Source organism: Metarhizium robertsii (genome assembly GCF_000187425.2).
Source record: "Metarhizium robertsii ARSEF 23 chromosome Unknown MAA_Scf_26, whole genome shotgun sequence".
Classification (NCBI taxonomy): Eukaryota; Fungi; Ascomycota; class Sordariomycetes; order Hypocreales; family Clavicipitaceae; genus Metarhizium; species Metarhizium robertsii.
In genome coordinates, this window is record NW_011942167.1 from 1 (window position 1) to 13,774 (window position 13,774).

Sequence of the window (13,774 nt, forward strand, 5' to 3'; positions counted from 1 at the left end):
TTCTGTCCGAAAGCTATACGGGCGGTGCTTCAGCACAGGTTCTTGGAAGACCTATCCGGATGTCTGCTTACTGCGCAACCATAACAGGACAACCGTACAAAATAGCCTCACAACTCCACAGCTGGATGAAGGACGCTTGGTTGCAGAAAGTCTATTGGAAGAATTTTGTCTCTACAGTGACGCCGTGAGGGAACAAGTTATTAATAATGCTTTGCAAGTATAACTATACAGAAACGAAATACATTAATGTACTCCTGCTAAAAATATTGCGGCCGCTTGAGCAAATTTAGTTTGTACAGCTGCACCCTACAAGGTGAGAAAGTCCCTTCCATCTACCAGCCCTTGAAATGGTATCCATTGAAAGTTCCCATGAGGAAGAATTCATCCCAGCCGAATATTTCCACGTCCTCGCTCGGCTTTACACATGCCCGCTGAGGATATTGCTGCAGGTTGGCAACATCCTGTGAAGTGTGGCGGCGCTTAAGCATCGCCTTGCTGACCGACCTTTTCTGCTGCCGCTCCCAAATAAGGTTGAGTCGGAGTGACTCGGTAAGTTCGGTAGCTAGCATGTTGCAGCGGGTGGTTCGGGGAGAAAAGGCCGCGGGGAAGTTGACGTGAGCAGCGTGGGTCGTGATGGGTTGAGCGTTGGATCGTGGGATTTCGCTAATAGGCTTGAGTGCAGAGTGTCGGAAACCCTTCATCATCAGAGGGGCTCCATCAGAGTCGTTGGGAGAGCCGCCCAAACTGGTTCCGTTGGGTTCGCCTCGGGATCGGTGGACGGCTGGAGTTGACTGCGAAGCTTGGTTGCCAGGAGTGCTGGCTCGTTTGTTTTCGGCAAGCATGAGCGTAAGTTGCGATGGGCGGGAGGCGAGGTTGGCTTTGGACTCGACACGCTGGAAGAACTTGTCGTCAACACTAGATTTGCCGCTATGTCCCGGACAGTCTTCCCAGTCAGAAGAGTCGTCGTCGTCGATGGCACACTCGTCAACATATTCGGCTTCGGTGTTAGAGCCGACGGCAGACTCACTCTGTTGCAGAGCCTGGGCTGTCAAGTTCCTGATGCGAGTGTTGGGAAGGACGGGGTGATCGGAGGATCCGCCGATAGCGAACCGAGCAGGCTGCTTCTTACGTTGCTTGGGTGCTGGTGAAGAGCTCTTGTTCTCGGTGGTTAACTTGGACACCCCATCAATATCGCCTGAGATGATATATTCAGGCTCATGGGCCGCAGAGGTCTGTCCTTTTATTCGGGTACGATCCTGAGGGGATCCCGATATGGTGAAGCCAACAGTCTCGGCGTCGGTCAAAGAGTCACCGGTCAAAGATTCGACGCTGTGAGACAGTCCAGGAACTTCTCCATTTCTCGTTTCCGCACAATTCTTATTCGAGATGGTATACAAAGTGATGGGATTGGCAGGCAAGTCTAAATTACGAAACAGCGCTGCCATTATGCTGCTCGTGCTGTTAGCAAATTTAGCCAGTTGCGTTATTGGTGAGAGCTACTATAAACGACTCTAGCAAGCGAGAAAAGTCATACGCAGCCGGGACCACTGACAGTGTATTCAATGGAAGAACTTTGGTGCAAGACGCCAAACACGACGGACTGTTCGGGATGGAGGCGATGGTCGACGTAATGATCTCCAATGAAGGCAAGCGATGCAGCAGAAAACGGGCTTACAAAAGCGACATACAACAGCCAGGCGGACAAGCTGGTATTCTGGGCTGTTCCCCAGAGGCTAGGCACGTTGTCGGTGGTTTTGACTTTACTTATACAACGAAGTGCTGTCGTCGTTGTTACGCGTACATCCAACATACCTGTACTACGTAGATATATCGGATCTAGTAGCGGGCGATACAGCTCATTAGCTCCTGGTCACACCGCGTACACCACTCCGCCCTCTTTGGGTATGGTCTGTTACGGGGGTGCTGGCTAATGAGTGATCCAGCGTTCCGTGGCGTCTGAAGAAAAGCAAGATGGTCATGCAGCCGGGGGCACTAACTCGGCGGCCCGAGGCCTATTATTGATTGTGGGGGAGACGAGATCATCGCGCACTTACCATGCACGATTGATTAGGCGACTTGCTTACGCCACGATCATCAGCTCGGAATTGCCATTGACTATTTTGAAAGTGTGGGGCAAACCAGAGGAGCCCCCGAGTACATGCATATCCCTGTCGCTGTTGACCCGCACCTGCTGTCCACTCGGCTGCGCGGAATCATCCCCATGGAAGGGCCACACCCAGCCTGCCACCCCCCTCGACGCTTGTCATTAAAGCCACCATGTCCACGTAACGAAAAAGACGGGCGGACAGAGGTGACGGCAGGCCTAGCCCAGGTTCCGCTTGGGCAGGGATGCTGGTTGAGTCGAGGGAAACCTGTCGGTGCGTTGCCCCTGGTCAAAATGCAACTGCGCTTCAATCGGAGCTCTATTTCCACAAGAGGATAACAGCAAAAGTACTCTGGGGCACATGCACACGTTCACTCTATGTACCTGCGCCTGTATGAAAGCACATGCGCTAACGGCTTATTCTGAGCCATGGTTGCAATTCCCAGCCGCCAGCACGTTCCGGTCCTGCACAAGGCTCACTTTGCCTGTCTCTTGTGCTGTCTGATGCAGCTGCCTCTGTTGGTGGAAACCCGCAAGCGCTCTTGCTACCTGGGTCTACCTGGGCGGTGAGTGGCAACAGTCGTGGGGGCCCTTCTGTTGAGGCAGCAGTATTCCAAAGGTACTAAATATTTTCAGTTTCCAACGCGCAACGAAGGACAACAAGAAGAGTAGTGAATTTGTGAAAAGAAGCCCAGGTAGCAAAGAGTCCCATAACATGGCACTTCCACCTTCACCTTCACCTAGCGCGGTCCAGTGCCAAAGCCTGCACCTGTATGCAATCACACTTTCTCCTCGGTGCACTAGCGGACTCTACTCTCGTGGTGAATACGGAGCGCGGTTCAGCCTTGTTTCCAATGCTTTTTTCTTTACAGAACTTGGACCATTCAGTCTAGCTTCATCTCTGCGCTTGACAGCCCTTCCTGCCACACACTGGCCTATGGTCTCCTTGCCGGCGCAACCATAGACTACACGGCTGGATCTGGATCAGTTTTGTCCTCGACTGTGTCAAAAGTGTGACGACTGGTCCATAGGGGGGGTTGGGGGGTTCAGTCTTCCCTCTCCTTCTTCTGTGGGCAGTTAGTTCTTATCCGTCTTTCTTGCCTTTCTTAATTTATCATTCACTTCTTAGTGATCCATCCCTACAAGCCAATTATTCAGAGCAGGGGGTAAGTGTCAACTCCTCACGTAGGACTAACAGAATATCCCTCAAAGAGATAACGTAGATGGCATCGGCAAGGTGTCAATTACCGAAACAACAAGTGACAACATATCTGCGTATAAACAGTGACCCGACATCTTCCTGGAATGACGTAAACCTCTTGATGAATTTGCCAACATCCATTCCATATGCCCTTCGGTATCCGACCTCTGAACGTAGGGTAATTCACCCTCTAGCTATGCCCTCCATCGATTTGCCATTCCAAGAGGAAATAAATTTGAGCATGAATGGATTTGCGAACCATCGGTGCTTGCCCCTCCAAAGCCCGAAGCCAATACAATCGCGTGGAGGTGCCTTCCCAGGCCCTCCTCAACAGCACTCATTAATCATGCCTAGGCAGATGTTACCGCGACATGGAATGATTCCTCCAACTCACACGTCCCACGGTATGTTTGAACAACCACCGAGTCTGCCACCACATGATAAATTCAAGATGCTCCAGATCAATCGAAAACGCCGCGCTGCATATGGACTCATCTAGCCCATCTGACTTATTTGGAGCTCTATCGAGGGAGAAAGTCCGCCCTCCCAAAGAAGAGATGAATCATTTAGACTCCTATCAGCAAGATTTGGGGTTCAATGACTACCCATTACAACTTTCGGTTTTCTGACCATTACGTGCTTTCTTCGACGCAGCCGCCAGTGAAAAAGTGAATTTCACCCTAGATGCACCAATCAATATAAAAATATATTGTCAATATGTACATATCGCCTCATATTGTATTGTCGCAATATCGCAAACTGCATATTTTATTTTATTGTCACAATATCAGAGAATGCATATCATATGGTATGTATTGCGATAACTATATTGTTTTATAGCCATATTATTTACCACACTGCTTTTGATCAAGAACCCTTGAGTGAGCACTGGAGACCCCGAGGCGGCCTTTCCGCCCCAGTCCCCCTACGGCAGTCAGAGTGCCAAGTACACTACGAAAAAAGGGATCAAGATTCATCAATTCTCAAAATCAACTCTCGGCTCCCCTTCTTGCTTCCTTAAATAGCCCTATGGTATAGAATTCAGTCCCATGATCACAGTTGAATCCTCCTTTCATTACACATGCTTGTGCCTCGGCTTCCCACTTTCTCCATTCGAGTTCTAGCTGCTCATATTCTTCTTCAGTCAGTGACCTAGTTTCTATCTCCCCAAAATTCTGCTCTTCTAAACAACAAAGGTAAGGGTGCTTTGCGATTCTAACCCAGCCAATTACTGGATACTTGGCTTTGCGAATTTGCTCAATATCAGGACGCATGGGGAGAGTTGAGTCGAGAGTAATCCTAAACATAGATAAACCAGAATACCATACCATATCACAACCCCGAAAATTATCCCTGTTCCACCGACATTCCGGGCAGAGTGTCCGACCACGTGCTGGCTGACGAGGATTTGGCTCCGTGTAATCATTGGGGAAAACATGGTGATGGTGCAAATTGCAAGGACGTCGAAGCCTAGTGTCCGGTGGGGGTTGAAACTGCTCCGGCTGTCCGCTGAGGATCACCCAGAAGTGCTCCATTCTCTGAAAGCAGCCCAAAACCTGACATATTAGCGAAGGCACTTCGAGGAGATGATTATCTGCAACAACGGTTTGCAAATTGTGTATCGAGGGTGACAGCCAATCCCGACGCCAAGTATGGAGGCCTTGTAGGTAGAAGATGTCGTGCTCGAAACTGACAGCGATGCAACGCGCCAGTGCACTTGTGCTTTGCAGTGTATCGGGGAAGCGACGGAGGAATACGGAGCGGCTATGGCGGCAGACGCACCTGAGCGAGGATGGTCGATGTGTGATCAGGTCGGTGATGCAGCCTTGCTGATCGAAAGCCACGACAATTACTTCATGGTCCGGCATCGCACATTGCCAAATTAACTCGCGGACCTCAGCAGGTAGGCGCAGGAAGGATGGAAATGTAGTAATTGGCGACGACATAGTAGTATTTAAATTTATTGCGGTTGGTATGTTAATACAGGAGGCGATCAGGGAATGACGTTTCGTAGGTCGAGTGAGTGCGCGATCAAAGTTGTAGATGAGTACTTGGGAAGGAGCTCATTTAAGGCGGCGTGTCGGATGAAACCGTTGAACGTCACAGCGGAACACAGATGAAAAGAGTGCGTTGATTCTGTAAGCTAGAGTTGCCGCCAAGGCACGCTATTTATGGAAGGCGCAGGCTGGACCCTGCACATGATGCTGTTTCATGTTCAACAGCATTGGATCCGGCAACTTCACAGATCACTGCACAGAAGACGGCCGAGAGGCCATTTAACGCTCAAGATTGGAATCAACTAGTAAGAAATAGCAAGCTTTTTTCCAATGAAGACCCGGGTCAATCTACAATTCTGAGTAAAACGGGGTCGGACACTCAGCATACCATGACGGCTCGATTCATTATCGTCATTATTTGACAGATAGATTCTCCCACATTAAAACGAGACATTTAGCTCTATGCGAGCCTAGTTGACGCCCCATCCAGAAAGATCTAGTCTTCCAGATACCCCCTTCCCAACAAAGTTCATGCACTCGGCATTCTAGTTGCTTTGCTGTCCACCTTTCCCTTCCCAAATTCGGGAGGGCAGGCTTCAGATTGCCCGCTGAGTTCGGGGAGGTTTCAGGTCGCCGTCCGTCACGTGCCATTACCTCCGCTTGGTGGAGCAGCCGGAATTCAGGTTAGCGTCGAAGAGCATTGCCATGCTCAGATCTGCGCCATACTCAAATATTTCTGTGTCCCCGAAATCCTAAGCTTGTTGCCTGAAATGAAGACACCCTCCAATACCGGGACATGGCACGTCACCGTGCGTCAGCCTCCCAGAAGCCTGTCTATGGATATACACGTCGCCGTGCGCCAGCCTCCCAGAAGCCTCTCACACCACAATGAGTTTGCAGTGTGAATTGACCGCTTACCTGAAGGACTTCCTCACACAACAGTGGACACGGAAACAGCTACCCAGGGGCCTTGAGCAAGGTTGGAAGGACTATTTGGAAGACCCAGGAGCCAACAGATACCCCGGGTTGAAATCTTTTTTGGCCGTCCGTCTAGGCACAATTGAAACTGCGAGCCACTACGAGAATCGAAAACCGAAGGGTTGGCTCGCTAGAAGCTTGCAGCAGCTGTCACCGGACGAGGTCCAAGAGATTCTGTCCAACCTCGAGCAGACGGTCCCGCATCCTACGGTCACGAAAGTACTGAACCGAATTATGGCGACATGCCCACCAGGCATACGTAAGTTACCAATGGCAACATTCCCACCAGGCATACGTAGGTTACTGGAGATGCTCCGTACAACATGAACTAACGAGACGGTATCACGTTAGAACGGCCTGCTCATGTAGAGCATCCCCCGATACTACAAGGACAAAGCACGACAGTCGCGACTCCTGGAAATACTTCCGAGGCGAGAGATCGAGATTCTCGTGATAGTCCACACGCTTCGAGCGACGTCGACCTCGCAACGAATATAAGATACCAACAGCCAGCACTAGCTGTTACGGCTGGGCAAAAGTTTGACAACGGTTGTCCTAAAGGTCTTACCATGGTCTTTCCTCCATTTATCTGTAGTGCTATTAGGAAAATTGGTGCTGCGGATGGCACCAAAGTCGCGGATGGCACCAAAGTCGCGGTCACGATGATATTTCCGTACCAGCAGGACGGAAGCATTCACTGCCTCTGTAGCTTGAGTATAATACCAAGCAAGCTCGTCATAATTGCGAAAGAAGTGATGGATGTGATACTTGACATCGAAGGTGGGATGTTGTACGTTGTCAGCGAGAAGGGTTGGAAAGTCCTTCCTTGTCCAAGTATGACCCTGCAGGGTGCACCGAAGGGAGGGATCCGTTTTCTGGGGGACAGAGCGTCCGATGCAATTGAAACCAGCCCCCAGCGAAAGGATGAATTAAACAGATCGATTATTCACACGTCTAGTGTGACATTGAATATCAGCCATAACCCGGATGATGACGGGCAACTTAACCTCAATTTCGGACTCGAAGCTGGATTGAAGATCCGGGCACTGCTTTACCCTGATAAATAAAATGCTGACCCTGCAAAACGTATGCTACATTCTTATTGTTTACCAAGTCCACCGTCGCCTATCAAAATCAACACGTAGTCCTTAGCCAGTCTCATTTCGCCCGTTCTCAGATTAATCATCTTGCCGTGGTCCTCCTTCTCCCTTGCCAAGGTGACAGACGGACAGTCTTTCCAATACACCATTCGGTCTTTTCCGACTAAACGTAGTGGGGTTGGTGTAAAGTCGCTGAAGTCGGTTACGGTGATTTCTTTCGGTTCATTAAGTTGGTTCTCCTAATAATGTCAGATGAGGGATTCATCAAACAAAGCTGCACTGTACACTTACCATCGGAACCTCTTTCATCTGTATTCGCCCAAAACTATTTTACCGCTTGTTGGTCTCCTCTGGTAGAAAGCCCATGCGTTACGATGACGAACATATGTGAGAAGCGAGGTGCGCTCTGTTGAAAAAAGTCATGATGACAGAGTTGGGTTCTTACCCCTCGGCGGGGTCGCGATAGGGCATATGATCGGGCACAAACTGCCGCCGCCTCGGCCCGCCTGAAAAACCGAGTTTGTCCGACGAATCCATCAGTTGTGCCCATATCATCAACAATCGTGAAAGGTTTTAATGTTATTTACCTGGTTTGGAAGGCATATCGTCACTCCCATGAGCAGAAGATTTCTGTTGAATTACACATCGTAATTTTCTTACATCACTTGGCAGTCATTCATGGTTTCTTTTTCCCTTATCACCACCCCTCACCCCGGAGAGATCCTTGTAGCTGGTCCTAAGGTGACCGTCATTTCAGGTTCAGGCCTAAGGCATCACTTCGGGAACTGTTTCACAAAACTGCAATGATGTTCAGAAGTGGGGTTTCACATTGGTTCGGTTTGGGGATCCACTGTATTGCTACAAGGATATTCGGGAAGTAGGGTCAGATTTCAGGACTCAGCCTCGGGGCAGTATAATGATATTCAGGAAGTCGAGTCAGATTTCAGGACCCTGTCTCAGGGCAGTACAAGGATATTCAGGAAATAGGGTTTATAGCCGGAAACATTTTCAGGAGTGTGACCTGCCCCCCCCCACAAGGATATTCAGGAAGTAGGACCCACTTCGGGGACCTCTCAACGATCACAGTCTCAGGGCGAGGAGTAGAGTTTCCTCGTTCCGCTATCCTAGCCCGAAAAGGAAGACAGGTGCATGATGCTTTGTCTAACGTACTCAGACGCAGGCCTGCAAAACGGCCGAGGTCGTGACCACAGTTGATTGGTACCATCACCTGTTATGACGGCGGTGTTGTCCAGTAAACACCTTACAATGCGGCTCCCTATGCTTCGTGTAGGATGTATATAAACGTCGATTTTGCCAGAAGGAATCATTCGCAACCATCATCACCGATAAGTGCCTCCAAAATAATCTATTGTAATTCTCCTTGAAGTGCCCTTTTCTAGCAAATTACCCACTGACCTCCCTGTTAGGCACTGTCCCAAACTCACCATGAGTGTCAACAATACGGATTCCCAACCAATGACCGAAGCAGAACAAAAAGAGTGGGAAAGGCTCGGAGTTACCGCTCCTCTGACCCAAACCGAACTAAAGAGAACGGAATCGAGCACTGGCACCACCCGCCGGGACGGATCCAACAGTCAAGGCAATAATGAGTCCCCCAACACCACGAGCGCATCTAATAACGGAGTTGAACATAAGTGAGGAATAGACACGGAAAGTTAAGGAAGGCAGTTATCCTAGAACAAAAACTGTTAACTCTAGAGAAGCTTCTTTGAATTCATTCAATAACATCACTGCGATGCACTTGTTATTGTTGAACATGAAACAGCATCACGTGCAGGATCCAACCTGCGCCTTCCATAAATAGCGTCCCTTGGCGGCATCTCTAGCTTACAGAATCAACGCACTCTTTTCATCTGTGTTCCGCTGTGACGTTCAACAAACGCCACAGACCGTCCTTGTCTGAATATGTAAAATGAGAGTGGGACTTGCGGCGGAGACAGAGATTGGCGGTCTGTACGGTTGAATGGGATTCCGTTATCACTTCCTTGAGGTTGACCGAGGCTTTCAAACATCGCCCGAAGTCGATGGAAAGTGGCTTGTGGGAAAGAATCGTAGTACGCATCGTGCGGATTGGTTGGAGTATTCTGTGATAAGGGACACTCGCGCGGCCCAATATTTACTTCCAAGTTGCCTGCGTGTTGTAGTTTTGGCAGTCCTGGTTGCGGGTCAATTGTAACGGTCTAGCGAGTATATTGACAACTGACTAGATGATTCTAACGAATATCCAAAGCTGAAGAAGAAAGAGAAGAAAGAACAAGCCTGAGCTCGCCGCTGCTAATCTCGCTTGTTGTCGGGTCAATTGGCAGCTTGTCGATAAGAGGCAAGAGCGCAGCCGAGTCATTCTCGGGCCTAGCCCGTTACATCAATCTCTAACCTCACCTAGACGTAATTATTAGCACAACAACGATTCCTAGGTACCCATATAGTCGCAGTTTGAAATGAACAGCATTTCTGTATCACGATATGTACACTATGGGGTAACATTCATCAAAAGGGAAGGCGGCTAGACGGGGGGCACGAAAGATCACCTCATTAGGCGGCTGGTCTGGTAGATCCGCCTCGAAAATCCATCTGATTTATCTGCTTGCCTGCTACGAAATCAAAATGTACAGTAGACGAAGTGAGGGCGATGGTAGGCCTGGTAATATGAATAAAAGTGCATTCCCACAAAGGATGGATGGAGAATAAAAATGGATGGTATGTGGTGGCATTCAGCGCGAGGGATTCGGGTTTTTATACTCTCTTCCGCAATATTGTGGACAATAAGCACAGGGATAAGAGCCACACACGAAAAGGGAAGCATACATCTTAGGAAGAATTTCGTACTTGAGGTATTGTAGTGGGCTGTTGCTATCACCCCAGCTAATTCCTGGCCCTTAATATATCTCAATGATTCTGCCACTCGAATCTCTTGCTCCGTCCAGTGGCTGGGACTGCCTGCACGTCGCCAACGGCCAGTGTACAGTTGGAGACAGCGGTCCATTCTGGATATTTCCACGCAAAATTTATGCAATCAAGGCCACCACGCTTCACATGGGCAAAAATTATGCTAATACCACAAAATCCACGAGTGTTGGCTTCAAACGCCCGTCAGGATGTTCAACACGTGTGCCCCGGTTCCCATCCATCACTGCCAGAAGGTCATTGAGCGTGTTTGTCTCGTGAACTCGGCCATAGTCTAGAACAGGAACCTATGATGACGCTTACAGCCCCAAAACCGCGAACACCAAGGAAGTCCCTGACATCACCAGCCTTGAACCGGTCAAATGGTTAGTTAGTTATACAAAAGTCGACATCCGCTATCAATTTTGCCGCCGCATCAGGCGGGCCGAGGCGGCAGCGGCCTTCTCTTAAGGTGTTTTACCTAGAGAAACATTGGACGGTTGAGGACAAACTGACAACGATATTGAACATCCTCAATGCCGAGAAAGGCAACCATCAAACGATATTGAATAAATACCACAAGAATAGGGATCATGGATAGAAATCAGTTGAAAGATCTTCAATCCCGATAGAGCAGATATTATAATCAGGTACAAGGTTTGAAACTCAAGCAGAACTAGGACTGGTACACAAAGATACGAGGGGACGTCAAAGTCTGTGAACATGCCTCAAGCTTCGTTCGGTGTCAGGAAACCGCTCGGCAAAGATACAGAGAGAGCCGCCCACTAGGCTAACATTAGAGGTGATTTGCACGGCAGAGAAGCCTACGAGGTATAATGGAGTTCGAAATAAAAATTCAAGTCACATACACTGGAGCACATACAATCCAAGGCCACCTCTACCCATCATAAAGCCAGGAACTAACAATGTCTTCAATAGGAGAGTCCGTATTTTATAAATCAATAACTGAAAGCCTTCTTTATCTCCTCATAGCTCGCTCCTTTACATAATAGAAGCCGCAGCTTGACCCAGGCTTTCATCGAGCTTAAATTCCCACCCCCAATGCATCCGTCCCCCAATCCGTACACAAAGGCGCCGCTGACATGCCCCTCTTCAGGTCCACGACAAACAACCACAGGAAACTGCCTGGGTTTGCTGTACTCCATTATCTCCTTGCCAGGCTTGGTTGACCAGGAGCCAGCCCCCATGCCTTCAAGGACAATGCCTCTTGCGGGATCCTCGGCCTTCTCTACTGCAGCGAAGAAGAGGTCCACAGTTGATCCTGGGTAGCCTTTCAAAATATCGACTCTCGGGAGATCCTTGACCTTTTGGAGATCAATCGAGATTCTTGGATCCGTCGGCAGACTCGGGTCGTAGTTGTATCTCACGTCTTTTTGGTCGACAATATGGCCAAGGTATCCAGCATCTCCAGCGTGAATGGCACCTGGCCTATTGGCGTGGTGCTTATCGACGTAATAAGCGGAACTGATCGTGTCATTGGATACCCACAACACCCCACGGTCCCAGGACAGTTTACTCATAGCCACCAAAATGGCATGGTACACATTTCGATCCCCATCGGGGCTCATAGACGTAGGGGGTCGATATGCACCGGTAAGGACGACGGGTATGCGCAGAGCAATAACATGGTAGAGAAAAAAGGCGAACTCAATGACATCCGTACCCACCAAAAGGACAAAACCATCAGAAGACCGAGTGCTTTCTGCAAGGAGATATCTCGCGAGCTCGAGCCATTTGTCGCTACCAAAGTCAGGGCTACCAGTACCGGTCTCCGCAAAATCGTGGAACATTAATTTAACCCTCTGGCCCAATTGAGGAGCAACTCGACTTCGAAATGCCTCGGCATTGAGTGCTCCCATTGTGTACATTTGAACGTCGGTGGGATCCTCTGCAACGCTGGTGACGGTGCCACCACAAGAAATAACGAGGATTCTTGGGGTATCCTCCACTGGGGCGGCTTTTTCTGGGGGTCCTGTCGCCGGGGCTTCTTTTGCTGTTTCCGCGGCCATGTTTTCTCCGAGGTGAACGTATGGCGTGAATAATTGAAGGGGCAATAACCAGCTAGTAGGCAGGATCGACAGTAAGTTTGATAGGAATTAACGGCAGCTTGGCCAGCTGGTTATATGTTTCTTGGTTTCTTTTAGAGATATCCGATGATCAGGCAGCCCATGCTGGGCCCCCCGCATAGCAACCCCTGCTAAGAGAGACATGGACGACTATCATGCATCTCCTTTTTCTCCTTTTTTTTTTTTGTTTTTGCAGAAAGGGGAGGATCTAACTCTCACCGCTGAACTGTGGTCCGCGTGGTGTACGTCAACAGGTTTGACTGAGGTTCAATGCTGAACGTCATCAACAATGACATGCGAGCCATAAATACAACCTCAAAATAAATGACACTTATAGGTTTGCTAGGTCCCCGCGCTATCGTACACTGACGACGGTCACCAGTCCACATCCCCGCCGTCAGTCGTTCCAATATAGATGGATTTTGGATGAACGTGAAAGCAATATTATACTGAGACACAGCAGGACAGGCCGACAAGATCACGACCAACAGTCCGTCGGCTTTTATGTGGCTCGGAATGCCTATGAAAGCGACCACGTCTCAATTTTACAGCGGGATCAAGTCAAGTGGTTTGCGCATCGAGTGGCGGAAGTCTCCAAAACAGTCTCGCCTTTTTAAGTATCTAGGGCTCTACTTCCCTGTCGCAGCATTACATGAGTTTGCATTCATGCTACATAGATTAGCTATTGCGTATTAACTGTCAGAAACAACAATGGAAGCACGGATAAGGCAATTGACTGAACATCCTGGCTACTGAAGCAGCTAGGTCGCAAAACGAGACATGACTATCTGCTTATCCGGCAGTTTCCTTGCTTCGGAGTGGCCATTCCATTTTTCTGATCTTGCAAACGCAATGAACAGTCGATCAACATCTGTTGAACCAGCGAAAGTTGCCTAGGGAGACGTCACGTCTAGCCAGCCACTACGCAAATTTCGAGATGTTAGTTCAAAATCCACCAAGCTCCAGTTGGTTTCGGAGACTCCCTGCCTCCGCATGCTTTGAATATTCGGTCTATCTCTTCCAATTTCTCCTACGGACAGGGTCTTCCACAGCCTGTTTCGCATTAGTCTTTGCGCAACCAATACCCCGGTTATTGAGATAGGTAGATCTCACTCTGTATAAAACTCATCATCCTGCCAAGTTTCTCTCCACGACCGATGGACTGGAGCAGCCCAGTCGCTTGGGCAGCATTGTCCCAGAGCTTGGTATGAGCCAATTCCTGGGCACAAGCCCATATTACGTCATCCCTGCTCAGAGTAATGCCGCCGCATAGATAAAATGAAATGTGTTCATCAAGACAAGGTACGATTTTGCGTTGCAGAGCCTCCCTGTTTTCGGGTTGCCCGGAGGCGGTTCTCATAAGGTCGAGCAACTGAGCCCAGACCAGGGTGGCGATCAACTCA

General features: G+C 49.2%; 3 protein-coding genes across 3 annotated transcripts; 1 reads left to right on the top strand and 2 right to left on the bottom strand.

The window, feature by feature from the left end:
- Nucleotides 1-332: 332 nt before the first annotated feature.
- On the bottom strand, nucleotides 333-1,445 carry MAA_10271 (uncharacterized protein; the record flags this gene model as incomplete). Its single annotated transcript, XM_007828269.1, has 1 exon — nucleotides 333-1,445. The coding sequence occupies one exon, from the start codon at nucleotides 1,443-1,445 to the stop codon at nucleotides 333-335; it is 1,113 nt and encodes a 370-aa protein (XP_007826460.1).
- A 4,745-nt stretch (nucleotides 1,446-6,190) lies between these two features.
- On the top strand, nucleotides 6,191-7,347 carry MAA_10272 (uncharacterized protein; the record flags this gene model as incomplete). Its single annotated transcript, XM_007828270.1, has 2 exons — nucleotides 6,191-6,539; nucleotides 6,632-7,347. The coding sequence occupies 2 exons, from the start codon at nucleotides 6,191-6,193 to the stop codon at nucleotides 7,345-7,347; spliced, it is 1,065 nt and encodes a 354-aa protein (XP_007826461.1).
- Nucleotides 7,348-11,243: 3,896 nt separating this feature from the next.
- On the bottom strand, nucleotides 11,244-12,314 carry MAA_10273 (Asparaginase/glutaminase; the record flags this gene model as incomplete). Its single annotated transcript, XM_007828271.1, has 1 exon — nucleotides 11,244-12,314. One exon carries the CDS (start codon nucleotides 12,312-12,314, stop codon nucleotides 11,244-11,246), a length of 1,071 nt encoding a protein of 356 aa, XP_007826462.1.
- Nucleotides 12,315-13,774: the final 1,460 nt, after the last annotated feature.